The sequence below is a fragment of the Monodelphis domestica genome, chromosome 1, assembly GCF_027887165.1.
Source record: "Monodelphis domestica isolate mMonDom1 chromosome 1, mMonDom1.pri, whole genome shotgun sequence".
Lineage (NCBI taxonomy): Eukaryota > Metazoa > Chordata > Mammalia > Didelphimorphia > Didelphidae > Monodelphis > Monodelphis domestica.
The window spans coordinates 569,958,289-569,986,047 of NC_077227.1; the positions used below are offsets into that span (position 1 = coordinate 569,958,289).

Sequence of the window (27,759 nt, forward strand, 5' to 3'; positions counted from 1 at the left end):
TAATGAAAATTGCCCTCTTCTTCTTGGACTGTAACCATGAGAACAAAATAGTGTGTGTGTATATATGTATATTTATTATTAGATATAGTCACTATATTGGTTGTTTTTGATTGACTTTTTTTTAGCTTCCAGGGAAAGGAGTTTCTATATCTAGAAACTACTATGCTAAATAAACAAAAGATATACACAAAATTTGCTTTTAAAAAACCAGTAATATGGCAATAATTACATTAAGAAGGTCAATAAAACTAATCAACTAGCCCTCTTCCCTTTCCAGTATCTGAACTATGATCAACAAAGAAATAATAATCAGTTTTTCCTGATAAGACCTCAACTTAAGACTTAGATAAATGTTTTATTTCTTTCCTTTTTCTCTATCCCTAAAAATCCAAGAAGACTTTCTTTAAAAGCCACAATAGTGGCCTGTTTACTCAGTATGTTTTGCCTGACACTTTCCTCTTGTTATGGACTTTACTTTTTATTTCAACTCAGAAAAGGCAGTATTTGCACCTTCTTCTAAAAACAGCTCTAATACTAATAGGAACTATGTGTCTTCTAACATTGTTTTCTGAGCTAACATCTGTCTCTGCTCTTTCTGCTTCCTCATTTCCATCTCTCCCTCATGCTGCAGAAGATAGTAATCTCATCTCAGGTTTTGATGATCCTGAGGGCCCCGAAAAGGTGGCAGAAGATGAGTTTGACCCCATTCCTGTGTTGATATCCAAAAACTCACAAGGTAAGAAAGAATGAGGCAAAGAGAAGGGGTTGAGAACAGATTATCTCTATGTTGAAATGTCCCTAACCTGCTAGGAATAAATATTTACGGGCTCTTTGAGTGGGTTGAGCAGAGAAATTGGAGTCCCCATAATCACATTTTATATTTTTTTGGGAGGGGGGAAAAAAACCTTAATAAATGTTCCTTTTAAAGAGGGTCACCTCTGATGCAATGTCACACTTACAAATTCAGGACTTATGTTGAAGTCCTTTTGACCTTGAATAGTGTCCAAAAAAATTTGATCTCTCTGCAATGCCAAGTTGTCAAAAGACCATTTATTGGGTTGTTCTACTATCTCTCCCTGCATATAAAAGTTGTGTTGGGTACAGTCCTTCCTCAAGCAAAAATTATTTCATTTGACTTGGTTGATGGGATGAGTATCAGGGTGCAGCCCCTTGTTCTTGGCCAAGAATGGAAATCACTTTTGCTAGTAGCTTTCATTTGCCCTGCCTTTAACAGAATAGTGCATGGGCTGTCTTGTGGCTGTTTGGGGGGTTGAGAGAGAGAATGGTGGGTGACAAGAAGTAGTTAATTTTGATTCTTGCAAATTCTAACCTATAACAAACAGCTTGCATAGATTTTTTTTTTTACTGCTCCTAGGTTTGGTTTTATTTTCTTTTTCTTGGTTGCTTGCTCTGCACATCTAAACCTTAACCCTTTGTGTTCTATACTGAATTCCTATCTCTCCACTTCTAGGTGGGCACTCTAGAAACAGCAGTGGGAGCTCTGAGTCCAGTCTTCCCAACCTAGCCAGGTCTTTGCTGCTGGTGGATCAGCTCATAGACCTGTAGCGGTGACCCAGTAGCAGATGCAGTTCTGTAACCTTCATACCGTAATCTACGTTTTCATTTCCAGAAGAATTAACATTCAAAATGATTTTTTTTAGTTTGCTAAAAAAGGGACCTGCCATCCTTTACCCTCACCACTCACCTTCTCCCCTAGAAACAATAAGAAAAGGAAATGGCCTTCCAGAGATATTTCTTGGCAAGTTCCTCCCAGGTCCCATTTTATCAATCGTTTCTCATGAACCCACTTTCAATAGCATTAGCTTAAATTGTGAACTAGTTGCCATGCCACAAAGTCTCCCTTTTGCTGGAATCGATCCCTACCTAGCTTGACCAAAAGTTCAACTAGTTAATTGTCACCTGGTGGTCTCTGTTGTGCTCACTAGGAATGGCCTACCAAGCCAAGACTCCCAAACCCCCTTTCCTTAGGCCTGATGATTATGTTTATCTGTTTCTTTTCTTTTCTTAATGCATTACCTTGTGGAGATGGACCATTGAAATGTTCTCAGCTGGAGGCAATAGACTGGGGATGGATCTAAGGCTTAAGGGAGGGTAGAATGCCTTGTTGGTAGTATATGCTTGGCAGGAAAAATTGTTTTTTTCCCCTAGCCAGCCAAGTTAGACTTAGCCAAGGGATTTCATTTGCCATCCCACTATCAGCTCCAAACCTGTCCAGCATTGCTTTAACCTCTTGGATATGAAGAGACCATGATACATGACTGCAAACACTGGCAATCTTTGGGTAAATTGCATTCCAAGTATTGCTATTCCTGTTGTAACTATCCCAAGCCCAGATCTCAGAATTAGACCAAAATATAGACAGTGGTGGTAATTATATCTTTAATTAGAAGCCACTTTTTTGTTTGTTTTTGTGGGAGGGGGTGGGCTGGGGTGGGAAAAGGCATAGCAGAAATGGATGTATTTTTCTTGTGATTTTTATTTTGAATTGAATACTGTAAATTATGTATAAATGAAGATGTTGACCGGTTTTGTTCCACTTGGCGTTTCCAATCCAATGTCAGGTGTCTGTACAGGGTTCATGCTCCCCTTCCCATGTAATTACTTGGCAGCCCCACATTGTAAGGTACAGGATCCTCCTCAGCTGACAAGTGTGTTGCTCTGAGTTTTCTGCAGCTCTTTTGTCTTTGTAGAGTAAGCACCTGTTTGTGTTCTGGTCATCAGAAGTGAGTGTGCTGACGAGCTAGGCGCCGTATGGCCCAGGTTAATTATCTTCCTTTCTCCTTGATATTTAAGTCGGAGGCTGCCAGCTACTGTTCTGCTTGCTCTCCTTGGCTTACAAGCCAAAAATCAAGAAACAGCACAGAGTTCTTCACTGACTTTAAAACACTGTTCATGAAATAAAGGACTCTGGACCAACATACTCACAAGTTTAGTGGTTGCCCTCTGTTTGCCTATGGAGCTCATGCTATTCGCTGAATTGTGGTTTGTTTTGTTTTGCTTTTCCTCGTGTGAAAAAGCTACTGAAACAGTTCATGAGAAGAGGTGGCTCAGGCAAGCCTTCTCTACCTATTCTCTCCCCACTCCTACTCCTGGCTCTCCTACTCACCCTCAGAAGGGATCTAGCTCTTAGGTGAAAAGATTTCTGTAAATAAAATTCCACATCCACACTCTTGACTCTAGACCTAATACTTTTATTTCTCCTTCTCTACATTTGCACTTTAAGAAGAAAAGGAAAAGGGGTTAGGGGGCCCATTTGTTGATACCCCTAAAGCCTGCAAGACACTGCACTTTGGAGGGGCAGTTTTGTGCTCTCCCATGTGAGCAGCCTTAGAAAAACTGTGGAGCTGGGAACTGAGGCTCTTCCATTCTTCTTTTTTCTTTCAATGGCACCACTGTGGGCTGAAGCCAGTTGGCCAAATAACAAGCCTGTTTTAGGGTATGAGTTCGTTTGGGTTTTATTTTTCTGTAGTTTCAAAATTAAACCAGCCTGCTGGGGATGAAACACACACAATTACCCATGAAATCCTTTTGATTGGCTGAGTTTGGGCAACAATAAAAATAAAACTTGGTTTTCTTTTTTATGGTTGGGAAAAGGGAAACATGCTTATGAACAACTATACTTGGAACTAATGCTTCAGATCCAAATTTTATTCTCTCTTCTGGAATAAGCAGAATGTATCAGCCAAAGTAGGTATAAGAGTTTAGTTTAAAATAAGATTCTCTCAATCAAATGGCCTCAGATAGTCTGACTACTCAATTCAAATAAAGCCATGAAGAATATCATTCTGAGAAAATGAAGGGATTGCATTTAAGTGGTCACTTTTCCACATGGCTCTTAATTAGATTAAGATGTATTGACTTCATGATGGTCTGGCTCAGGAAATTTTAATGGACATAGCTAATAAAATTGGATACAAAAGAAGCTTGAGGCCCAAGGATTTTAACCTCTAAGGCTTTGATTTGGAACAGCTGGAATGAGATAGCTGGCACTAAATTTTTCAAGCCATGTTTTTCAGGAGTATGGGAGGAAAATCAAGTGGCTACCAGTTGAGAGAACACATGGGAATAACACAATAAATTAAACCCATTCCCAGTTTTTAAAGTTAATGTTAAACTTGTCATTTGTTGCTTGTATTAGGAACAAGGAAAATAAGATGGCAGTTTTAGTTGTTGGTGAGTAGAATCATCAAGAATTTCGGAGCTAACAGGTAGGGAGCCTGGTGACCTCAAAAGAACATGTGGCTGAGAATTGGGAGCTTCTGGAATTAGACTCATAAATCACCCAGGACAAATCACTTAACCTCTTTTAGGGCTCAGTTTCTTCATCTGTAAAATGAGGTCAAACTGGATGATTTCCAAGCTTCCTAAATGTTCTATAGCATTCCTCTGGGTTTGTTATTCTTAAGAGATCATCTAGTCTCACTCTTATTTTCTAGGGGAGGAAAAAGTCTGAGAGGGAAAGTGTCTCTGTTTTACTTCAGAAGAACTGTGAAGGGTGACATTTCATCCTGATGTTCTTGTGCAACATTGCCTCATTTGGGGGTGTGAAATGTTTGAACAGGATTGTCCTACCTTGGTTTGCTGTCATTACTCCAGCTCTCTGAAACTTCACCTGACAGGGCCAATCCTGTCTTTATTTGAATAAAGGCCCATTAGGGAGATCCTACCAGAGTAGCTGCTCTTTTAACTTTGAGCATAGCATCTTATTGTAGAGAACACAGCAGCATCCCAAATCCTTTTCTTTAGTTTGTAAAATAGAAGCCTGCTCTCTGAAAAAATGAACAAATACTCTACAAGGTATCCCCAGAACTTGAAGTGTCGTTTTAAACATTCACAAGGCTCTAAGCCTTTTGGGACACCCTGTAGAAAGGTATATAGTTATAAAGAAATATAGCTATATATCTAGATGTAGACATAGAGGTCACACCCAAATGTGTATATCTATACATGTGACTGTGTTTGTATATACATATAGATATATACGTATATGTATGTGTATATATATGTATATGTATATATATATATATATATATATATGATTTACTTTTACCATAATACTTTAAGGGCGATCATTATAACCAGAAATTAATTTGTTTTTCCCTGACCTTTGGATCATTCACGTCATCTAATTCAAATCCCTGTTTTAGGAAGCCTGAAAGCCCTTCTTTCCAGTGCATGGATAATTGTTAGCACTTAATAAATTCTTACTGTCCAACTGACTGACAAGAAAATTAACTGACCTGAGGCAGCATTGAGAGGAGAGGTGATTGTCCTACTTATACCCTGCCCCAGCTTATACCATTTCTGGATTATTGTGTTAAGTTTGAGCAGCACATTTTAGGAGAAGGCATTTAGGAGAAGAGGGCATCCAGGATGGTGAAGAGCTAGATGAGAACTGATTGAAGAAACTGAGTATATTTTAGCCTAAAGGAGGGGAAAATCTGAAGGAATCAAGTACTTAAAAGGCCATCCCAGGGAAGAAGTACTCCTTGAGTCTGGAGGACAGGAGTTGAAGTTGTCATTGGGATTTGTAGATTTAACCTTGCCATTAGTTAAAAAACAAACAAACAAAACAAAATGAAAAACTTTCTAGCCATTAGAGCTGTCCTAAAAAAAGTCTCATTAGGAAAGTGGGATTTAATTTGTTCTACATGGACTCCAAGAGAGAAACTAGGAGTGATAGTTAGAAATCACAAAAAAGACAAATTTAGGTTTGGGACAGGGACAAATGAGGCAGCTAGATGGCAAAGTATAGAGAGTGCTGGCTTTGAAGTCAGGAAGATTCATCTTCCTATAAGGGCAAATCTAGCCGTAGACATTTACTACCTGTGAGACCCTGGCCAAGTTACTTAATCCTGTTTGCCTCAGTTTTCTCAGCTGTAAAATGAGCTAGAAAAGGAAATGGCAAACCACTCAGGTATCTTTGCCAAGAAAATCCCAAATGGGGTCACAAAGCATCAGATACCCCTCAAAATAGGGATGAATGTATTCCATTAGAGCTCTCCAGGAAGATGGCTTCAGGAGGCAGGGAGTTTTCCATCCATCAGAAGCTTGCAAATGAAAAGGCACTTACTGGCCGCATTGTAGATGGGTTTTTTGTTAATCCCATCTGGCCTCTGAGGCCCCTTTTAGCACTGGAATTCTATAAAATCACCGGCCATATTTAAGCCGAGGATTTTGCTTAATTGAATGCTTTTAAATATTTGTTTTTTCTAAAAAACATTCCAGAACTTACACATCCAAATCACTAACTAGTATCCTCTTTAAATGATTCCTCTGGAAGTCTCAGTACTTATCCCAATGATGCCAGCCTGCTGTCCCTTTAGTGCCTTCTCTCTGACTTCCCAGGACGAGGAGAAAGGACAGACCACAGGGCCAGCTGGTCTGGTAAACCAGACCACACAAGAAAACCAGTCCCGCCGCTCCTTACAGCTGGGGTTTAGGTGAGAATAACATCCCTCTAGCTTAGTAACTGGGATTGCCATCAGATGACTCCAGCTTCCAAAATGTCCATCCCGTCCTTAGAGGAAGAGTGGGCTTTTGAGCGTGCCGCAGACTTGGGAAACAGTCCCAAAAGAGATCTCCGTGTCTCCCCAGGGTAACTCGGCCTCAGCTATGCAATTACACATTGGTTTTCAACCTCTTCACTAACATAGAAGCAAACTTGTAACGAATCTTTAAAATACGCACAGTTCTGACTCTCACGACTTTTCCATAGTTTCCTTGTATCTACAGTGAGATGTAGTGGATAAAGGGATGGCTTAAGAGGCAGGAAGATCTGGGTTCAAGGGTTGCCTAGGATATGTCCTAGCTAGGGGACCACACCGGGCAAATCACCTAATCTCTCAGTTGACCCAGGCAGCTCTCCTAAGTAGGTAAGCTATAAACTAGTTACAGATCTCCATCAGCAGGAAAGATCCTGAATTTTCACTTAGAATGCCCTACATGGATGAAATCCTACATCTGGAATCTTCTCTCTCTCTCTCTCTCTCTCCCTCTCCCTCTCCCTCTCCTCCCTCCTCCTGTCAAAGAATCACAAAATGAGGGAGGATCACCCAACTCTCTTATTGTACAGGTGAGGCCACTCCACCAAATGAGGATTCCACCAGACCCCTAACTCTTACATAAGATTAAGAGTTCTGGGAAAGCCCAGACCATCTCATCTTACAGAGGATTCTCAATAACTCCTTTATTTTCTAAAATATCATCATAGTTGATGCATTTCTCTAGGTTAAGCACTTTCCCTAGAGTCAGGCCTCTTTGGAAATAAAAACCCCAGGAAAGATAACAACTAAATCACTCATGCTTCAGGATGAGTTAATCTTCAGGCTTAGAGATGGGAGGTCCTAAGTTCAAATTTAGCCTCAGACACCTCATAGCTGTGGGTCCCTGGGCAAGTCACTTTACCCACATTTGCCTAGCCCTTAACATTTTTTTTGTTATTTTTTGCCTTGGAACCAATACCCAGTATTGATTCTAAGACAGAAGGAAAGAGTTTTAAGGAAGGGAGCAGGGAAGCAGCTGGATGAAAGGGGGAAGATGACCCAAGAATGGGAAGGTAGGAGACATTGCCCCTCCTTCACAATTATGACTTATGTTAGTATGACTGTACAACTCACTAGAGAAGTTTCTGTCTGATACAAAGAGGGAATAATCAATTTCCAAGAAGCTCATGTGGTCTCCATGCATAAAGCTATTGGACAAATGGAGATTTTTTTTGAGGGAATTAATACCCCACATTAAGGATCTTGTCATATATTATTTATTAGACTCTCCAAAATAAATTATTTTTCAAAGACAACTGGTAATACAGATGCTGGAAGGGACCACATATGATTTGGTTCAGTTGTCTGATTTTAAAGATGAAGAAACTGAGACTGCGTAGGGAAAAGTAAGTTGCTGCAGGTCACACCCCTAATAAATGAAGAAGCGGGGGCTCAAGCCCAGAGGGGTTTATTCTTTCTGCATCATCTTTAACAAAAGCAAGGTGGAGGGCAAAGAGCATTGAATTGGAAAACAAAGGAACTGGGTTCAAATCCTCCCTTGTTGTTTGAGTAGGCGGAACTTTTTGTTGTTGTTTGGATATTACTAAAAATAAATTTCTTTGCAGAATTTGGTAGACTGACATTGAAAAAAATGGAACACTGAATTTTTGTTTCCCTTTGTATTTTATAATCTAGTAAACCACACTTCTGGGCTAAGATGCCATTGATTTTTCATTTAATATCTGTTGGAGGTACTTCTTCCTAATAAGGCCTGTGGCTGCTAATCAACTTGGCCAAAATAAGTCTTAAGAAATGAAATCAATTCAATTTAAATCCAACACCCCTGTATTAAGAATCTGTAGTGTAAGAGACATAGTGCTAAGCTCTAAAGATACAAGAATGAAGTAATAAAAAGTTCTTATCCTGGAGAACTGAGGAGGCAGGGTATAAGGGAGAGAATGTAACTCATACACATATAAGAGGTTGATTATAATGGAGCAAAGGTGAGACGTAGGCTTAATGCAGTCAGGAAGTTTGAGGAGAGTTAGAAGCTTCAAGGAAGGCTTCCTAGAGGAAGTGCTGCTTTAGCCAGGCCTTGAAGGAAGAAATGAATTTTTAGAGGCAGAGATTTGGAATTATTATGTCTCGGATATGAGTAACACTCCATAACGATGCAGGGAGGCCAGAAAGAATGGTGGCGATGACAGAACAGCTAGCAGTCTCATCTAGTTTAAATACAGAGTGTGTGAGAAGCAATTTGGCATAGTAGCTTGAGATGTGTCCTTAGAGCCAAGAAGACCAAGGCCGAAGTTCTGTCTGTGTTGCATCCTGACTGTGTGACCCCAGCTAAATCATATAACTTCTTTCTTGGCACTTCTGTGACTGCTGAAAGGTCTGCCTAGCTGTGCTACCCTGGGCTAGTCACTTAACACCATTTACTTAGCCCTTGCCCTTCTGTCTTAGAGCTGTTACTAATACAGAAAGTGAGGGTTAAAAAAAAAAAGGTCTCTTCTCTTATATTGCAGAAAAGGTGCCAATCTGCACGGGTAGAGGGAGTTTCCTTATCTGTGAGTTCCCTTCATCTGTGAAATAATCCTATATCCAGGCCCTGTTCCTCTAGAGGAAGTGGAGGGAATGATGGGAGATAAGGATGAGAAAGCAGGTAGGAGCCAAATTGTAAAGGACTTTCAGTGCTTGGTTGAAGAATTGGCAACTGGCATAGGTTACTTTTTTTTTCCATTCCCTGACAGATGACCCCTTTACAATGACTTTCACCTCCCAGGTGTTGTCTGAGGGAACCTGCTAAGCTTTTTCCCGATCCAAAGGGGCAAGAACTTGAATAAACAAGACCTATGTCTGCTGGACAACTTCAGGATTACTGCTTTCTGTTAGTTTATTTTACTATTCATCAATATCCTCAGTCTAGAAATGTGTTGGGACCTGATATGTGTTCATTAGAATGTGTGCCCCGGACTGCATTCTAATTAATACACCACATTGGAGGCAGCCCAGGAAGCTTCAAAACAAAACACAAAGAATCATAACATGGATTGAGATCCTGCACGGTCTTTTTCCTGAAACTCCAAATGCTATAAAAATCAATCTTTCCTCCTTCAGATGCCAACAGAGTTTATTGACATAAACCATTATCATTCCTATATCCTTATGACTTTCTTTCTCCTGCCCCCTCAAAAAAATTGTCAGATTACATCCTTTGGAATATAGCCAAATGGTCATCTCACCATATTTTAGTAACCATGGGGACCTGGGGAGAAGGGTTGGGTAACCTATGCAAACAAAATCATCAAGTAGCGGTAGTTCCAGAGTAGATGAACCCTTTTTATTGTTGTTACTGGTTTCTTTTAAATATGGAAGTGTGAATTTTTACCTACATAGTGTGAGAATTCTAAGTTGAGGTGTCACATAATTCGTTGTATCATGTATCTGTATATTTAATGCCAGTTTTCATTCTGTCCTTTCCCCAAGAAGACAAAGGAAGCTGTTAGATGTAAAATTACCTTCTTAAGTCAAAATGTGGAGGCTAGAAATTGCTACGCAAGTATTTGAGAGAAATAAAGCTCTATAAATGTAGACAAAATATCCTTATGTAAAAATTCAAGAGAATAAAATCTTCATCTGTTGTCACTACTGTGCATGCTTAGAAATGTAAATATATAACTTTACAGTAGGAGCTGAGTTCTTGGACTTTTCAGGAAAGAGGTGACTAGAGGACACATACATCATTCATTGGTATAAGAAGATGGCACCAAAAGGGGGAAAAATGTGTGGAAAGGGAGTAGGGATGATAAGAGGCTTGTTCAGACAAAGAAGCACCTCCCTGCTCCATACAAATTTGTTGTAAATGGGAGGAAATCTGGGAAGTAAAGTCTAGCTGCCCTTTTATTTAAGCTTTGGCTCACATAGGCTCATGCAAGGAAGCTTATTGGGGATGACTAACATGTTGACAGAAGCTTTCTCACAAGGCCCTAAGGTTAATGTCCCCAAGGATCTGAAAGGCACAGTGGTATCTATCAGTAAGCCCTGAAGGCCATCGAGTCCTCTGTTTCCATCCTGTTACAGCCTCATGTGATTGAACAGATCGGCCTATTTGTTTTACAACCAACACCAAGAATGTACTGAACATCTGGCTCTGAGCAGCACTACTTCTCTTCCTGACCTTTTGCTGAGAATTTTGCAAATTTCAGAGGGTATAGATTTTTTGAGATTCTTTGGCAGGAGGTCCTCTTTATTCTGTATACCTGTAGAAGAACATGTCCCTAAAAAGTGGTTTCAAATATGCAAAGAGATCTGCAGAATGCACGTAAATCCTTTATATCAATTCATTTTGTAGTGTGAGGTAAAGATTTCTCTTGAGAAAAATTTGTTGCAAGCCACCAGGGAAATTTGAGTATTGAAACTTTCCCTCAGAGCACACTGAATTACAGGTACTAAACCTTTTAGATAAGCTGGTCCTAAGATCATTCAATGCTTTAAGGACATCATGGTATAATGGAAAGAAAATTAGATTTGAAATCAGAGGTTCAATCCGAGCTCTGCCACTTATTGTATAACCTGAGGGAAGTCACTTAACCCCATTGGGTCTCAGTTTCCTTATTTGTAAGTTGAAGGATTTGGATCCTATTATTCCTAAGAGCCCTCCCTGTTCTAACTTCTCTGATTTTATGAGATTGAACATTTGAGCCATAATTCCAAAGTGAATGGGGAGCCAGTAGAGAGGGAATTGATGGGTCCAGTCCAACAGTGTTGTTCTTAATGCCACCCATGCTGCTTAACCCTCTAAAGCAGATAGGGCATTTTGTTGAACTATGCTTAGCTGGTAGACTTTAGAAGTATTATGGAGGTGCCACCAAATTACACGCAGTCATCCCAGATGAAGGTTTAAGAATGTGAATTTACTCTGACACAAGTGGAAGTTGCAAAAAAGTCATGTCTTACTGCACATACTATTTAGGAGTAGATGCATTTCCCTCAAGTTTGAAATTTGCACATCAGTTTTGGTGAAATCCTGGCATTAGTTTTACACCACCACATTTTGAGGCGAAACTGAGAATCGGGAGCATGGGACTACTGGCCAGGGTCGTGCCTGTGAGTCGCCACATGGGGGACTGTTCACGGCTACCGACTCTGCCCCTAGTCCCGGCTAGACATTGTAACTTGGGTACCATTGTTCACTAGGGGATCTAGGCAAGAGAATGGAGATGGATTTGACAAATCCATGAGTGTGTCTAGAAAAACAGCCGAAAGCACATGCCCACCAGATGCCTGCAGCATCATCTGTACATGGGAATAGTGCATTCTGGGAAACAACTTGGGCCAGAAAATCACCTATCTCGGCTGGGAATTCTGGCAAAACGGGCCATCAGAAAAGGACCCAGAGACTTTAGGGGACTGTGATCTCCTCATCTCGGCCAAGAAGCAAGCGCAAAGCTGTCTCACTAACTGAGGCCAGGTCCCAAGTGAGAGAGGGCGGCGACGTCCCTCTGTATTGGGCTCGGATCAGACCACATCTGGAGAACTGCATTTGCCTCCCATATGCTGCGTATCAGGGAGATGACTTCCAAGTAGGAGAATGGCCAGGGGATCCAAAACCCCCGCTAGATGTGTGAGAAGTCTTAGGGGAATCACAGCAGCTGGCTTGAAGACTTGCATGAGCGGATGAGTGGAAGCGGGTTAGTCTTGTTTTACTGTGGCCCAGCTGGCCCATCCAAGTGCCGTTGATGGGAATGGCATAAACAGAATGTGGTGCAATGAAAAGAGAATTCTCTTCACAATTGGAGCTATCTATCTAAAAAAAGAATAGACTACCTTATTAGCTGGTGGTGCATTTCCCCATCATCATGGTAGAAACCGCTTGTTAAACCACTTGATAGGAACATCAGGGAACAGGAATATTCCTCTTGAGACACACATGGACTGGATGGCTCTCAAGGTCTCTGTCAGTGCTACGATTCTTAGAGGTTAGTCTGTTTGCCCCCAGTAAAATGTATTTAACAGCTTTCAGTGCATCTTTAGCTTGTCTTAAAGAAACCCTTACTCCCTTTCCTCCCTTATTTTAATGGCCACTGCCACTGTGGCTATTATTACTACATAGCAATCCACCAGAATGTGAAGTCAATGGTTCTGCAAATGCACAGGGCATTTTAACAGCGATAGAGACGGAGAAAAGGAATTCCCAGGTTAGGAAACTCCCTGTACCAATACCCATTGATGCCTTCTTGGCTATTTAGACTAGAGAGGAGCATATAGAACACAGAGAAGTTGTCATTTGCCCAGGGTCACAATGGATATGTGTTAGAGGCAGCTTGACACCGGGTCTTGCTGGCTTTGAGGCTGACTCTCTAGTTGAATGTCTGGGCATGCAGCTTTAGTAGACCGATCTCTGTCCCAGTCTAGTTTCTTTCCTTTTTCCCCATGCACAAACTTTATGAAAAGGGGATACTGAGGTTGAAAGGACTCAGACCTCCCAAAAGGAACAAACTCATTTGAAATTGGATCTTTATGGCCACCCAGAACCCAAAAGGAGGCAAATGTTGCTTGGCAGGCAAGGCACAATCTACCGTCCACCTTTTACAGGGATAGGATCAAATTGGTCTGTGATTCTGTAGGGTCCTTCTCATTGCATCTGCCCTTTTGTGGTAGTGTGGGAATCTTAGGGAAATTCTTTTCCATTTCCCAGGATAATCTTAGAGTAAATATATTGTTAGACTTTTTTTTTTCAGTTCTTTTTATTCCTCTAGCTTTCTTGACTAATGAAGATGTCATTGGATTCCACTGTGTTGGTGAATTCTTGGTTAGTTAGGGCCTGGGGTCCCAAAAGGGACCGGTGATTTGGAGATATGATCTATTCTATTCAGCCATGTGAAATAGGTGAGAACTGTATGAATTTGGATATATTTGGAGCTTCCCATCAATCTATAAAGGAAATCGCAAATAACAAATATGACCAGGATCCAAAACATAAATGCTTCTGTGGACAGTGAAGTTTATGCTGTTTTTGTGTACATACACACAAGCATACACATACACATACACATACTGGTTTAACTAAATTAAGGAATTGGGGGGGGGGGTTGCTTGTTCATTTTTAATCATGAATTCAAACTACTGTTTAGTTTCTTTCAACTCCATGATGCCAAATAATTGGCCTGACTTGATTTCCACTTTTCAACTGATTATTTGAGTGTGCCATACAACCAACTTAATAAAATATCTCTTGATGACCCTGTAAGGAAGTTTGGGGGAAATGAGAGGACATCGCTTTAGTGCTGGCAGGCAGAACCTGGGTATTTGGAGGTGGGAGGCAAGAGGGGCTTCCAAACTCCTCACATCTTTGTGAACAGAAATGCTTGTTCAGAAAGCTTCTTGTCATCCTTTCCTCTGAATATCCTTATAGAAATGACATTTGGAAGTCAGCCATGATAAACTCAAAATAGTCATTCCTGAACTAGAAAATGAGCCTCAGATTGAAATCTCCTATGAAGGTGACATGATTAGTTCTTTGAGCAGAGCTCCCTTCAAAGGTTTCTTTCTTGCCCAACCTCGTGCTAACCAAGCCTCTCTATCACCAGTCAGTCCCCTTTCACAAACTAGAGCTTGCAAGTGAATTGATCACAAAACCTTTTCCATCATCTTCACATTCTCTCACTGCTGTTTGGAAAGTGTTCAACTCCCCATCCTAGTTTAAGGCTTTCCACCTTCGTTTTAAAATGTCACTAGCTTAGTAAATGCAGTGAAGCTGTTAGGAAGGAAAATTTTAAAAAATGTCAAACCATTTTGTTACTTGCAGACAAAATATTGAGATTAGTACTGTTTAAAGAAGCATCGCTAAAAAAAGTTATAGGCTTCAGAGAAACATATAGTATTTTTGTACAGCAACTTATAAAATGTTCACTTCTATCTACACTGTCTTTACTCTACAGTGTAATGTATCCAAGTGAATGTTTCCCAATAAACTGATTTTGGTGCCTCTCCTGCTGCGTACTGTCTACTTAATTCAGGTGTAGAACTTTGTCTGGGGATAATGCCCACAAATTGCATCACTCTTTATGAGCTTGCAGGAGGGAGGTGGGTAATAGATGGGGAGGCGGGTTAAGGTACATCTGCATGGTCATGGAAGGTAATATTCCATCCCTAATCAGAACAGCTTTATTCTACCTGTCCCAGTGAGTTGCAGAGAGGTAGTGCAGTATAGTAGAAAGAGCACTGGATTTAGAGCCGCAGGACCTGAGTTCAAGTCCCACCTCTATTGATTTCTTACTTGTGTGACCATGGGAAAGTTTACTTCTCTGACCCTCAGTCTCCTCATCTGTAATATGAAGAGGTTGAATTAGATGCTCTCCAAAGGCCCTTTCCAACCCCAGTTTTTCTAAAGCTCTGGTGATAGCCCTTTTCTGACCATTTAACCAAATGCTCTTTTAGTCCCCCCAATATCCTTTATCTGAATTCTTCTTGCTTAGTTATCTGTGTCTTCTTGCTAACACGTCCAGTGCCATACTTTTAACCTGTTAATATTGCTCTGAAAAGAAGCTCTCTTGCATTCTGATCACCGTCTAAATGGTGTTTAGCACCTTTCAGAAGCCTACGGCTAGATGAAGAGAGACTAGTGTGTTATGGAGCGTGCTAATGCCTGGGTCACCACCCGGGTCCGTAACACGCTCTCGCCCCCAGAAAGAGAAGCCAAGTCCTGGCCAGTTTAGAACATTGAAGAAGTAAACAATCCAAGGGCCACTCCAATCCGGGGCACTTAGTTGGCGTTCAGCTCCATCCCAGCCCTCAAGAGAATCCCTTTAAAGGCGTGAAGGCTCCTAAGCGTTGCGCTCCTTGAGCCAGACTTGGTGGCCGCTTTCCCGTCCTCAGTGAAGTAGTTGTCCAGAAGCCAGGGTCTGCTTCCCCTCGGAAGGTTTCAGCATGGAGCCCGCCACATGCCAGAGGCTGAGCTTTTGCCTAGCCTGAAGCTGGGACGGTGTGCCTGGGTATGTTGACGGGGCTTGTTTGTGTTCCTTTTGGACCAGAAGCGGATAGCGAGAGTCTTGGTGCCTGGCCACGGGAAAGGCAACGTTGAGTAGCCCTGGATGTCTGTGTGTGTCTAACATCTTCATCTCCTTGCCCATGCCTCCTCCTTGTCATGTTCCGAGATGTGAGATGGTGACGGGTTGTGCTGCAGTTTGTGTGCCGTGCCCCTGCCTGCCTGCCATGGTTTCCTCCCCTCCCGTTTTCCCTTTTCTTTTCTCCCTCTTCCCATCGACCACATTTATTGTTTCACCATGTTTCTGCCGTGGGGGGCGGGGGGGCGTATGCGGACGCGGGCCCTGGACGGGCCGGACCTGTTTGGTAACTGTCTGTTGCGTGCTCTTTGCAGGTCTCCAGAGGGAGCCCAACGCGTGCCCGTCTATAAGCGTGGAACCCTTTGAGGAGCCTCCCCAAGGCCTTCCCCTGGAACTGGACTCTAGGGGGCCGGGGGCCAGATCTCAGAACAACTTGGAGTCCGACTATCTGGCGAGGGGGAGGCCTTCCAGCAACAGCTCCTTTCACAGCAGTGAAGAAGAGGGCACCGATCTCGAGGGAGACATGCTGGATTGCAGCGGCTCTCGGCCTCTCCTCATGGACTCCGAAGAAGAGGATGAGTCCTGTAAAGCTCCCCAGGCCGGGTTAGTAGAAAAAGTGAATCTTACTCAAGCAGAACCTGGCAAAGAAGAGACTAAGCCAGGCCAGGGGGGAAAAGAGAACCAGTTCCAAGCCTTTGTACAAGTGACCGGAGAGGTCTCTGGTGAGCCCGATGTCTTTGCCACGGCCCCTTTCAGGAGCGCACGGCCCCTGTACGATGGCACGGATGTGTTCACCAAAGCCCCGTTTGTCACCAAGGGCCACATGGCTCCTCAGCTGCCTGAGGATGCAGATGTGTTTCTGAGAGCTCCTTTCACCAAGAAGAAAAGCATGGAAGAGCTGGTGGGCCCTCAAGGGGCCTCCAAGGATTTAGCCTCCCAGGCTGCCCTCCACAGTCAGATGGGAGATGGCTCGCCAGTTCTTAACCCTCTGCTCTCAAACCTTGATAGGGGGGTGCACCCCACAGTCCTCCCTCCCCTCGCTCAGTACCCCATGGTGGGATTTCCCCACCAGTCTAGCCTCCCTCCCAATTCCCTCCAGTCAGCAGAAGGCCTAGACACCATCCCTTCCAAGGGGACCTCTCTGGATCCTGGAGGCCACCCTAATGACAGAAACAAAGGTCACCCGTCCCAGAAGGAGGCTGCCTCGGGCTCGATGGCCAGCAAACCATTCCGCCCCCAGTCATTGTCCAAATATTCCCGTCACTATAGCCCTGAGAATGAGCCAAGCCTGGAAGCCCAGCCCATCGCTGCCTACAAAGTTGTTTCCCAGAGCAACAAGCAGTCAATCTCTGGATCCATTTCCATCACATCCTTTTCCTCCAGGACTACAGAACTGCCCGGTGTTGATCCTTTTGCTTTGGCACCTTTTCCTTCCAAATCAAGCAAGCCGAAACCTTAAGAGCTTCTTCCATTCCTGAAGCCCCTCACCTAAAACACGTTCCCCACCCCCCCACCGCCACCATCCCCTTTCACACTCCCCTCAGCTGCTCTTTACTGACCCTCGGACCCCCCTCTCACCACAGCAGAACTTCTCTTCCAAGCCCAACTGCAGGAGTTGGAGTGGGGTGGGGGATGAGTTATTTTTAAGTTATACTCAAGTTTTCTTTTGCTTATATTGACTGCTGGGCTTCTTGGAGTGTTCACCTTTATGGTGGCTTTTCACATAGGTCCCTCCATGATTACTAAGAAGCTATTTACTTCACCCCTTTTACTCTCAATCTTGAAGAGGCCAGGTGATGTAAAACCTAATTTCTGTTTGGTGTCAGGTCTAGTGAGGACTCTGGAAGAAGGCCCTTCAGACCAATTTAATGTTCCCTAAGGGCTTTTTTTTGTTTTGCTTTTAAAGAGGTAGTTTCTGGGGGATTGGGAGTGGAGGGAATCGGGCCAGATAGCTCTTTCCTCCCAAGTGGAAATCTCATCTTGCAGCTACTGATTATTCTCAAAAAACCACCAAACTCCAGATGGAATGCCTCGTTTCAATGATGAGTTACTGTGTGCATGCTGGGCTTTGTGCACACTGTCACTGAGTGTGAACGTATGGATACGTGATGTGCCTCTTATCCATACAGATTCAGAAATGCATGCTTGTCTGATGTCTCCTTGCATATTTGTAGCAATGTCAATGAAGTCTCCAGATCATATTTTACCAACTGATTTGAGTACTCAGATCTGTATTTTCTGAGGCAACAATGCATTTGAAGCATGTGGCCTTTTTGCAATACAGGAAACATTTCCCAGCAGGTTAATACTATCCTCTCACTCCCCAGATAGCCTTTCATTAGCATTTCCCTATGGATCTAATTTCACTTTGAGACCCAGCTGTCATTTAAGTCCATTTTTTTTTTCTTTTGACAACAGGATTGAACCCAGGGGAAGGAATAAATGGTAAAGGCTTGGTGGAAGGGGTGCATCACGATAAATTTCTTTCCCTATTATTATTTTTTACTGGGAAAAAAAAACATTCATCTGATCATGCAATATTCATTTTATGTATGCATTTTTTTCTATCATGGCACTATAGGAAAGGACATTTTATATTTGGGTTCCAGCCAGGGTCTGAAATCTTAAAAGAAGAGTAGAAAAATAAAAAGCAGCAGGCCTGAATCCAATAGAAGATCAATAGAACAGTCATAATGCTGAGCTGGGAAAGAGTTTTTTGTTTAGGATTCTGGCTCTGTTTCTGTTCTGTTTGATTGAAGGAAGAATGGATTGGAAGTATCCAGATACAATATGTCAGGGCAAAGAAGGGACCCAGAAAATTTCCAATACTCTCCTCTCTTTTCATGATATATTCATTAGAGAAAGAAGCAAGGAAATGACGAGTGTCTTCCAAAACTGACAATACCTACTGTCTTTAGAAAAATCTGCCACATCCCTACTTTCTCTTGGACCCTTCATTATTAGTGCCTTAAAATAATAACTAGGTTTCTGGGAGATCTCAGCTGAAAAATTCAGCTACGTGTAAAAGCACACTTCATGCACAAGCTTTCATGTGAACTCTTCACGTGACACCTAGTGAGTTTTGGAAAATTTTTCTGTCAGATAGAAAACTTACTAAGCCAGGTTCCTACCTTGAACATTAGAATCAAACCTATCAATTTTATGGTAGCGATACCTGCCCTTCAAATCTGTTCCTTGTTGGGACTTTATCAAATGTCTAGTCCATTGGTAAATCGGATTCTATGTTCCATCAGGGCGACTAGCAACAGCTTCCAAATTGAGGTAGCAACTGTGCTAATTTATGTCCTTGTCTTGGGAGTTGCTAAGAAGACATAGATAGGTAGGTAGGTAGGTAGATGGATAGATAGACAGACAGACAGACTGTTAGACAGCTGCCTTGTCCAGCTAAAAGTGATGATAACCAGGCACCTCTATGATTGTGAAGCAGTCCATGGCACAAGTCATCCTGTTCACCTGTTGAATAAGTTAGGTATACTGAACCTTTGCCCATGGAACCCTGTCTAGAGCTCTTCTCATAGCCACTGTTGAATTGCCCACAGGGGCATGAGAAGAGAGATCAGAGATCTAGTGTCATCCAGGACCTAAACCCTCTGTCCTTGGGAGACGGCTATATTGTACACACACTGACAAAGAATGGACTTTTTAAGTTGACAGGAACCTTCCAAGTCCAATCTCTTCCCCCCCCCCCCGCCCTAATGATAGGCTCCCCTGCCAGATGATCATCCATCCATCTTTTTTATTTCATTTTTTAAAGAGCATGGCAATACATCTTCATGTCTGTGGTATCAGGTACTGCCAAGCAGTATATTTGGAGAGCACCTGGCTTTTTAAAAGACAAATTAACAACTTAATTATTTTGAATTAAAGTGGGTGAATAGATATGGTTTGTACACAGGAGAAAATCATGATAGCCAAATTACCCAGATAAAGAACTCATTAAAAGAGGTGGAATTGGACTAGTCATCTGTTTTCAATATCTCAGTCTAATGTAACTTAAGCCTGAATCTCTACAAATTACTGTATGGATCCAATGATCCTATGCATTTCTCTAGTATATTAAAAAAAAAATAGATGCCATATCATTTTCTTTTCTTCAGTCCTTAAGAGAAGGCTTCAGTGATCATTAGATGAAATCATCAGATAACCTGCTAATTTCCATTTAAAAACCACAACTTCCTGGGATCTGTGTTATATTTTCTCCCTACTTGTATTTTTTTTAATTGCCTCTACTCAATTTAGAGGTGGCAAAGTAGGGTAGTGGATAGAGCACTGGGCCTGGATTCAGGTATACAGAAGTTTACATCCAGCCTCAAATGCTTACCTAGCTTTGTGATCCTGGGCAAGTCACTTACCCATTTTACTCAAATGTAAATTGGGGATAACAATATCCCAAGGTAGTTGTGATGAACAAATGAGATAATTTGAAAAGTCATTAGCATAGTGCTTGGCAGTAATTGGCATTTAATAAATGCTTGCTTATTCCCTTTTCCTTCAATCCATTCCATTTTGTAAGTTTTGCCATTGAAAATAAATGAAATAAAATTAAAGTCAGAACCACAAAATTCCTAAGCATAGTAGGCCACAATTCCCAGTTAAAATTGAACTATCTAGAAAGAAGTCCTATGTGACATGGGTAGTTTTTGCTTCTCCTGTGACCTTGGCCAATTCACTCCTCTGGACCTGATTTTTCACCTATAAGATGAAGAAATTGGATTAGACAATCTCTGAAGTTCCTTTCATCTCTAAATGGTGCGTTTTTTACTGGGTTGCATGAAACTAACAGGAAAGGTTGTCACTCGAAAATTATTCCCTTCACCCCACCAAGACATCTTCTGAAATCAGTTAATGAGTTTATTTTGTAGGATAAATGGGGATCCGTAGAACACTCCAAATTGGCATCAAGTAAATAATGTAAAATAGACGTCCACTTCCATAGTTAAGAGTGAAGGAGACCAAATTTAGTTCATCAAGAAATGCTTTTATTCTGGATTTGAGGGTGGGAGGCATAGAGGATGGGGAAGGTTTTTTTGTTTCCTTTATTTCTAACATGGTCGGGGATATGCAGTTTAAATAATGACCGTCAAAGAAAAGGTATATTCTTTCTGTGAAGTGAGCCAGAATACTTATATCCTGATGTGAAATTTTGAGCCATAGCCTATGCTGATTTACGCTTCAAGAAGTCATGTTCAATCACCGTCACCAAGGATGACTGAATTAATGGACTTGATTCCTCCTGTGTTTTTATAAAAGAAAGACAAAAACCTTCCCTTACACTCACAAATTAGGTGGATGTGTAGTCCAAGAACCTGGGTTCAGGGCCCAATTCTGCTACTTACCTAACAGACCTTGGATAAAGCACTTGGTCCAGTGTCTGCAGCTATAAAGTGAGAGTTTGGGACTAACTGATCTACAGGTCCCTGCTAGCTGTGAATATTATTCTAAATCCTCAGGAAAAGTCATTAGGTGGGAATAGGGGCTGACTATGTTAATCTAAACTGAAAGGAGGCAACATAACAGATGTCCCCTAGACGGCCCCCTTATTTTTAGGTTGCTGTCATTGCTGACTTTGAAATTTTCTCATGTGTTGGCTCAGCCAAGTCAAGTTCTTTGGGTAAAGTGAAGTATTCATGTTCATGGACCATGGCACTCCTATGTGCAACCCACGAATATAGAATCTGGCAGTGAAGACATTCCTAAACTAAGTCTATGAATGAAGGTGCATAATGGTTTTTTACTGGCTGACTCAAGTTGGATTGCATTTACCACTCATTCCAACCCCTCTTCTTTCCATGGCTGCACATTCAACTCTGCATGGAAAATCGAAGTGTTATAAAAATAGGTGTATTTCCCTCAAGTGATGTGAGAATAGATATCAAGTATTGCAGGATCTTTACTTTCAAAAGTGGGAGGGAGAAGGCTCCTGTGGAAGGCCCAGTAAAATGGGTGTGCCCACACATATAAATAGGAAATGTGATTATAGGAAACTAAAGAAAGCTGAAATCCAGGACAAGGACCCTTTACTCTCCTGATGAGGAATACTTAGTTACCTGGAAAAACTTTTAAAAACCAATGCTATGCTTTTCCTTTGACTCGGTGGTGGTCCAGCTAAAACATGTCAAACATTTAATGAATTTTAGGTCTAAATGGTGGCCTAATATGGAAAATTATGAATCATGGCATTTCTGTCATGGGATTGATCACCCAGCTTACTCTATTAGGCTCTGGCAGTAGCGTCCAAATTTGCACCAGCAATAGTCAAGATTTCAGCAAGGTGAAAAATATATATCTTGAGCGGTAAGACGACATTTGGAGCTCTTAAATGATACTCTGCTATTAGTCATCCCCTTCCCAGAGCTCTCCTTTTTAAACCACCCTCCGAGGGCCAGCAGGCTCACAACTGGAAGCTGCTTGTTGCATTAAATCTTTTATCATAGAAAGAACTATGTTTAATATACGTGTATATACATCCATATGAAATAGGATCAGCATGTAGCTGTTGGCTCAGACGATGTTTGTTTCATGCATCAGGAATTTGATGAGATAACTGGCAAGATGCAAAATGGTCTCTGGGCACATGATTTTTCTGGTTACAAAATAAATTTGCTCAGCGTGGAGAAAAACCAGACATTTCCCCGTCTGCATGGGCTCCCATGTACGTGTGCCCCTTCCCTACCCCCCCCCCTTGAATCCTTGGCACCACTGCAGTATCTACCTGGTTCAGTCACGATGTTCTTCCACTTCTTGGTGCACAGGCATGCACACCCCCAGGGTGTCTTGTCCAGGGAGTCTTGAATTGCCGGAGGGCCGATGGGCCGGCTGGGCTTCTTTCTTGCCAAGCACGTCTCTACAAATGGTTTCGGTATCCGGCTCCTTTTCGGGCGCCCAGCCCACCTCCTGTGGCAGCCTTCCCATCCTAGCATCCTGCCAAGCAAGGCAGCGCTCGATAGGACCCCATCCCGCCTCACTGCCAGCCAAGGGGGGAGCGCTGGCGGGTGTGTCGCCGCTCTGCCTTGCCCGGGATCCAGGTGAAGGTGTCCCCTGCCATCACACCCATCCGCCCTGTCCCCGACGCGTCACCGGGCTGTGCTGGCTGGGGAAGCTCCATCTGGCCCTCTCGCCGGGGCGCATCCCACCTCCACGGTCACGTCTGAGTTTACAGTTCCACATTCTTTTGTTCTTGAAGTTCAGCCAGTCTCTGCTGCTTCGGGGCCCTGTTACAGTAGAACCCTAGGTGCAGAGAGCAGTGCCCGTTCTTAGGTAGCAAGGGTTATGTCTTAATTCCTTTTGAAAATGAACTGCAGAAACATGATTTTGATTTCTACCAATTCAGCTGGACGCGGGAGAAAAGGATGTTTTGTCAATGCAGCTTTTTCAATCACTCCAGCCAGGTTTATTCTCTGAGCAACCACCAAAGACTCCTGCCTGAGGACCGTGAATGGGAGCACACGTACGTTTGTTTCTCTCACCGTGCTAGTGACTCGTGGCCTACTTCTCTGTGCTCCCAAAGAAACCCAAAAGTGGACTCTAGGTTTTTGATATGAAAAAATTCTGCTCATGCTTCCGATGGCTCTCCTGGATCTGAAGTGGAAGGAGTGAGACATGCATCCCCGTTAATTAAAGGCTTGGATAAAGATGGCGTTGGCTAGCCTGGGTCCAGTTGGTCCACACTACGCTGCTGTGCAGGTGAGAGCTCAGACTGGGCCCCAGCCTCGTGATGTGAGAGGGGCAGCGTGTAGCCCCTCCCCCAGAAGAGTCCAGCAGGAAGCTATTGTAAAGGAAGAAACGTTCCAGGCCATCCTCTCACACTGGAGATGGAAACAGGTGACGCAGCCTCGGCATCCTCGGTGAAGATGAAGAGGCGGGCTGGCTCCCTCGGCTCACTGAGGCTTCAGGGTCTCCCGTCTAACTTTGTTTTGAGCAGACTGAATGAGGAGCCAGACCTGGGTATAAGAAGTCCCGGGGGCCTTAAGCTTCAGAAAACAATCTCAAGGGCTGTGAATGAGTAGCCCAGAAGACAGTCGATGGAAAAAGCCACTTTTCCATTCTCAGTGGTTTGGGCAATAATTCTCATTTGCAAGCTGTTGGCATTATGCCTGTGCACTCTTGGCGTGACCTATCTATGTATCTGATAGTTTTTATGAAGAATTGTTAAGAGTAAGAACCTCTTGAAAATGGACTTGATTAAAATAAATACTTTATGCCTTGCTTGAGTCATTCTTGCAATTGGGCTTCTTCGTAGGATTGGAAGAAGCCGTGAGCCGTAGTTGGGTCATTACTGTCAAAGCATTCAACCCTTTTTAGCCTTTACCTGTATTCTCGGGCACAGTGGAGGAACAGTCCCTTACAGGCCCTGTTTTCCTTTCTGGTATACAGAGATAGGCAGGGGCATGCATCCCAGGAGGCACGCAGGGTCACAGAAGTGCCGATGTTGCAGCCCTCCTACCACCCGGGGCAAGGGGGAACTTGGAAATAGTTCTCCCGGGTGAATCCCCTGCCGCCACCACTATAGTTCTGAGTGTGATCATGCATGATTTTACACATGAGGAAACGGAGGCCCAAAGGTCAGATGTCACACAACCAATTTGAAAAAGCTGAGACTAGAACTCTCAATTATGGAAACTCAGCCCAGTGTTCCTTCTGGGAGGCCACATATCTGGTGCTGCTGTCCGGTGCATCGTGTCTGGTTGTGACTAATAACACTTACATAAAGCCTTCAGGTTTGCAACAGCCTTGCACATACCTCAGCTGACTCGTCACAACTGCAGGAGGAAAGCACCCAGTGTTTTGATCTATGACTACAGTGGGGCAGGGGATGAGCTCCCAGTGGAATAACTCCCTCTAGCAATGCAGTTCCACTTGGGAATGGTGCTGAGGCACGGAAAGGTGGTGCCCCGCCAAGGTCAAAACTGGTGTGTTGGAGGTGAGAGTTGAACTCTCTTCTTTCTGTTTAAGAGGCTCACTAGCCACTACACTGTGCTATTTAATACCACAGGGTAGCCCCCATTTTGCAGCTAAGGAAATGGGCTGAGAGATTAAGAAACTTAACCACCAGTATAAGAGGGATCACAGGCAGGAAAGGAACCTAGAGCTTCCTGACTCCAAGTTCAAGACTATTCATTATGCTGCCTCTTGTGGGAAAGCATAGTGTCTCTGGAAAGAGAACCCCAGCACAAATATAAGGAAATGCAAAAACTTGGAAGAAGGGAACTAGCATGGGGCATATTTTCTGGTCCTCTCAAAAGGGTAGAAAGATGATAGGCCCATCTTTCCTTTGAAAAACAGTACCCCAATGAGATTTACCCAAAGTTCCTCCAGATAGCTCCTATTCTGGCAGGCATGCTCATAGGAGAAGGAAGACTCCAAAAGAAGCTGTGGCATGCAGAGTTGGAAAGGACTTGCTCACTAACTTGCCACAGTCACATGGTAAGTGGCAGAGATAGGCCTGGAATGGGAGCGCTCTGGTTTTGAACCATTGTGCCACATGAAGTCCAGGCTTTTTGTCAGACATTAATTGAATAAAATATAGAGCTTATCTATTAGGATTGTATTTTATGATCAAGCAAAGACAGCTGAAGCCCAATATTAATGACCTAGTGATTCCTGAAATGAAGCGATGTCTCTTGAGTTCTTCTGGACAATTCACTTATCCTAATGGGAGAGATTGGAAACTTCCCTAGGGAAATCAGACAGAAAATAGGCTACTTTCAGAAGCTTCTCTTTTCTGAGAATTACATAGCTCTGGCAAGCCCTTATTCCAAAGTAGCAGAATTCGTCAATCAACATGTATTATGTAACTACTATGTGCCAGGCACTGTGCTGGAAATAGAAAAAAAGAGGCAAAAGAGTTCCTGTCCTCAAGGAGTTTATAATCAAGTAGGGGAAACAATCAGCGAAGAAATACATACAAAGCAAGCTATATGCAAGATAAATAGGAAATAATAAGGGGGGGGGTCACTATAAGAGGGATTGGAGAAGGCTTCCAGGAAAATATGGAATTTTAGTTGGGATTAGCAGGAACCCAGGAAGCTCAGTAGTTGGAGTAAAAGGAGGAAGAGCATTCCAGGCATGGAGAAAAGTCAAGAGAAATTGCCTGGAACTGGGAGATGGGAGTGCCCCCAAGGGGGCAAATGGAATGAACCATGGGTAAATCCATGCAGACCAAAGTGGACCATGGGTAAAGTGACATCAGTTCCCTGGAGCCACAGGGCAACAACTTCCCAAAGTTCCCAAACTAAGCAAGATGGCAAGTTTTCCTGAGAACACCTACCCACCCTCTTTATCTCTCACACTACCTCTTTACCTCAATTACTATACTAAATACTGTTGCTACATTCTCTTCTTATGAAGCTTATTTCCTTGGAATGAGTCTGTATGAGTTATCAATCAATACTCTGGAGGAGAACCAATTAGCATTAACCCCATCAATTATGTTACACCATCATTCCTTACATTATACCACAGAGGTCTAATCCAATTTTTAATTTACCAAGAATTAAGCACTTGCTATTGGCTAGATGCTTGGAGTTATCAAGTTTACCATCCAGAAAGGGGATTGTACATGGATAACTAGAAAACTGTTCTATGGATGAAGTAATTGAAGGCCAAAGAGGCCAAGTGATTCCCTGAGTTCCAGAAGTTAGCATAAGAGCTAAGACCAAATCTAGGCTGCCTGCTTCCCATTCCATTAAACCACACTGTGCCTGGTCCAAGGTAGGACTGAGGGTTTGAAAGGTGGCAAAGTTTAAAAGGGGCAGCCCAAAACATCAACAATGCTTTGTTTCATTGAGTGGGGGATTGGAGGGGGCCTGCTTCCATCAGCATATATTTTGACTCCCATAATTCTGTCAGCAAGTTTTGGGAGTTGTTTGAGAATCAGGAAGTAAAGTGGTTCATGATGGGCAGAATTTGAGGCCAGACCTTTCTGATGCCTGACAACACAATCCACTTTATAAACTGTCTAGGCAATGAGGCAGCTGATGGTTCAGTGGATAGTGTGGAGTCAGGAACCAGGAAGATCTGAGTTCAAGTCCATCTTCAGATACTTGCTGTGTGACCCTGGGCAAATAACCTAACTTCTGTTTTCCTTAGTTTCCTAAACTATAAAGTGATGGCATTAATAGTACCTACCTCCCAGGGTTGTTTTCAGGATCAAATGAGACAATTTTATGTAAAGTACTTAGCATATTAACTGTAATAGAGCAGGTATTTAAGTCTTTAATGTCTTTCCTTTAGTCCTCCCTTCCTCTATGATTATGCTGTTATGTAGTTAGTCAAGAGTAGTTTGTGAAGAGGAGACACGAGATGGTGTGAAGCTAGAAACGCTAAGACTTGGCAACACATTGGATATGTGGAATACAACTGAGGAGTCAATCTGGCTTGTGGGCCTGTGTGACTAGAATGATGGGGATACCCTTAATAATTGGGGAAAAGGGAGGGTGTGTGCAGGCTGATAAGTGCTATCAAAAAGAAAACCCTTACCTTTTGCCTTAGAATCAATACTATGTAATGGTTTTAAGGCAAAAGAGCGGTAAGGGAGTTAAGTGACTTGCCCAGGGTCACACAGCTAGGAAGTGTCTGAGGCCAGATTTGAAACCAGGACCTCCCATCTCTAGGCCTGGCTCTCAATCCACTGAGCTACCCAGCTGCCCCCCAGTTATATCTTGAACATGTCAAGTCTGAGATGTCTACGGGACATATAATTCAAGATGTCTATAGATGGTGATATGAGACTAGAGGTCAGGCAAAAAAAAAATAGTGCTGGATAACTAGATCTGATATCTTTTACATAGAGGTGATAACTCAACCCATGGAACTGAGATCACCAAGTGAGAAAGTAAAACAAAAGGAACCCAGGAAAGAGCTTCAGGGGCAGTCGTGTCCTGGTAAATATTTTTTAAATTAATTGTCAAAAAAAATTTTATGTTTCATTTCCATTATTAACATTTTCTCCATCACTTTCTTAAATCTAAACAATCAACAGAACAATGAAGCAAATCCTAGCTTATAGTTGCCCATTTCTGAGGTGTAAATGGACACCCTAAAAAATTAACAGTCAGCTCTTAGGTTTAAACTGGCTCCAGCAAACCCTTCCTTGGGAAACACAATTAGTAAGCATGTCCTGGAGGAAGAGTCAGCAAAGGAGACAAAGAAAGAGTGGCTAGATAAAT

General features: G+C 42.7%; 1 protein-coding gene across 21 annotated transcripts in view; it reads left to right on the forward strand.

The window, feature by feature from the left end:
* AAK1 (AP2 associated kinase 1) overlaps positions 1-23,790 on the forward strand; it is a 259,638-nt gene extending 235,848 nt beyond the window's left edge. For 9 of the 21 annotated variants that reach the window (XM_007476256.2, XM_007476263.2, XM_007476258.2 and 6 more), the window contains 2 exons: positions 632-736; positions 15,886-23,790. In XM_007476256.2, the coding sequence (XP_007476318.2) occupies positions 632-736; positions 15,886-17,030 (1,250 nt within the window). In that variant the 3' untranslated portion in view covers positions 17,031-23,790. Of the gene's footprint in view, positions 1-631; positions 737-1,471; positions 14,498-15,885 lie in introns of those variants that run through there. The other 12 variants (XM_007476265.2, XM_056813434.1, XM_007476266.2 and 9 more) reach the window with 3 other exon arrangements.
* Positions 23,791-27,759: the final 3,969 nt, after the last annotated feature.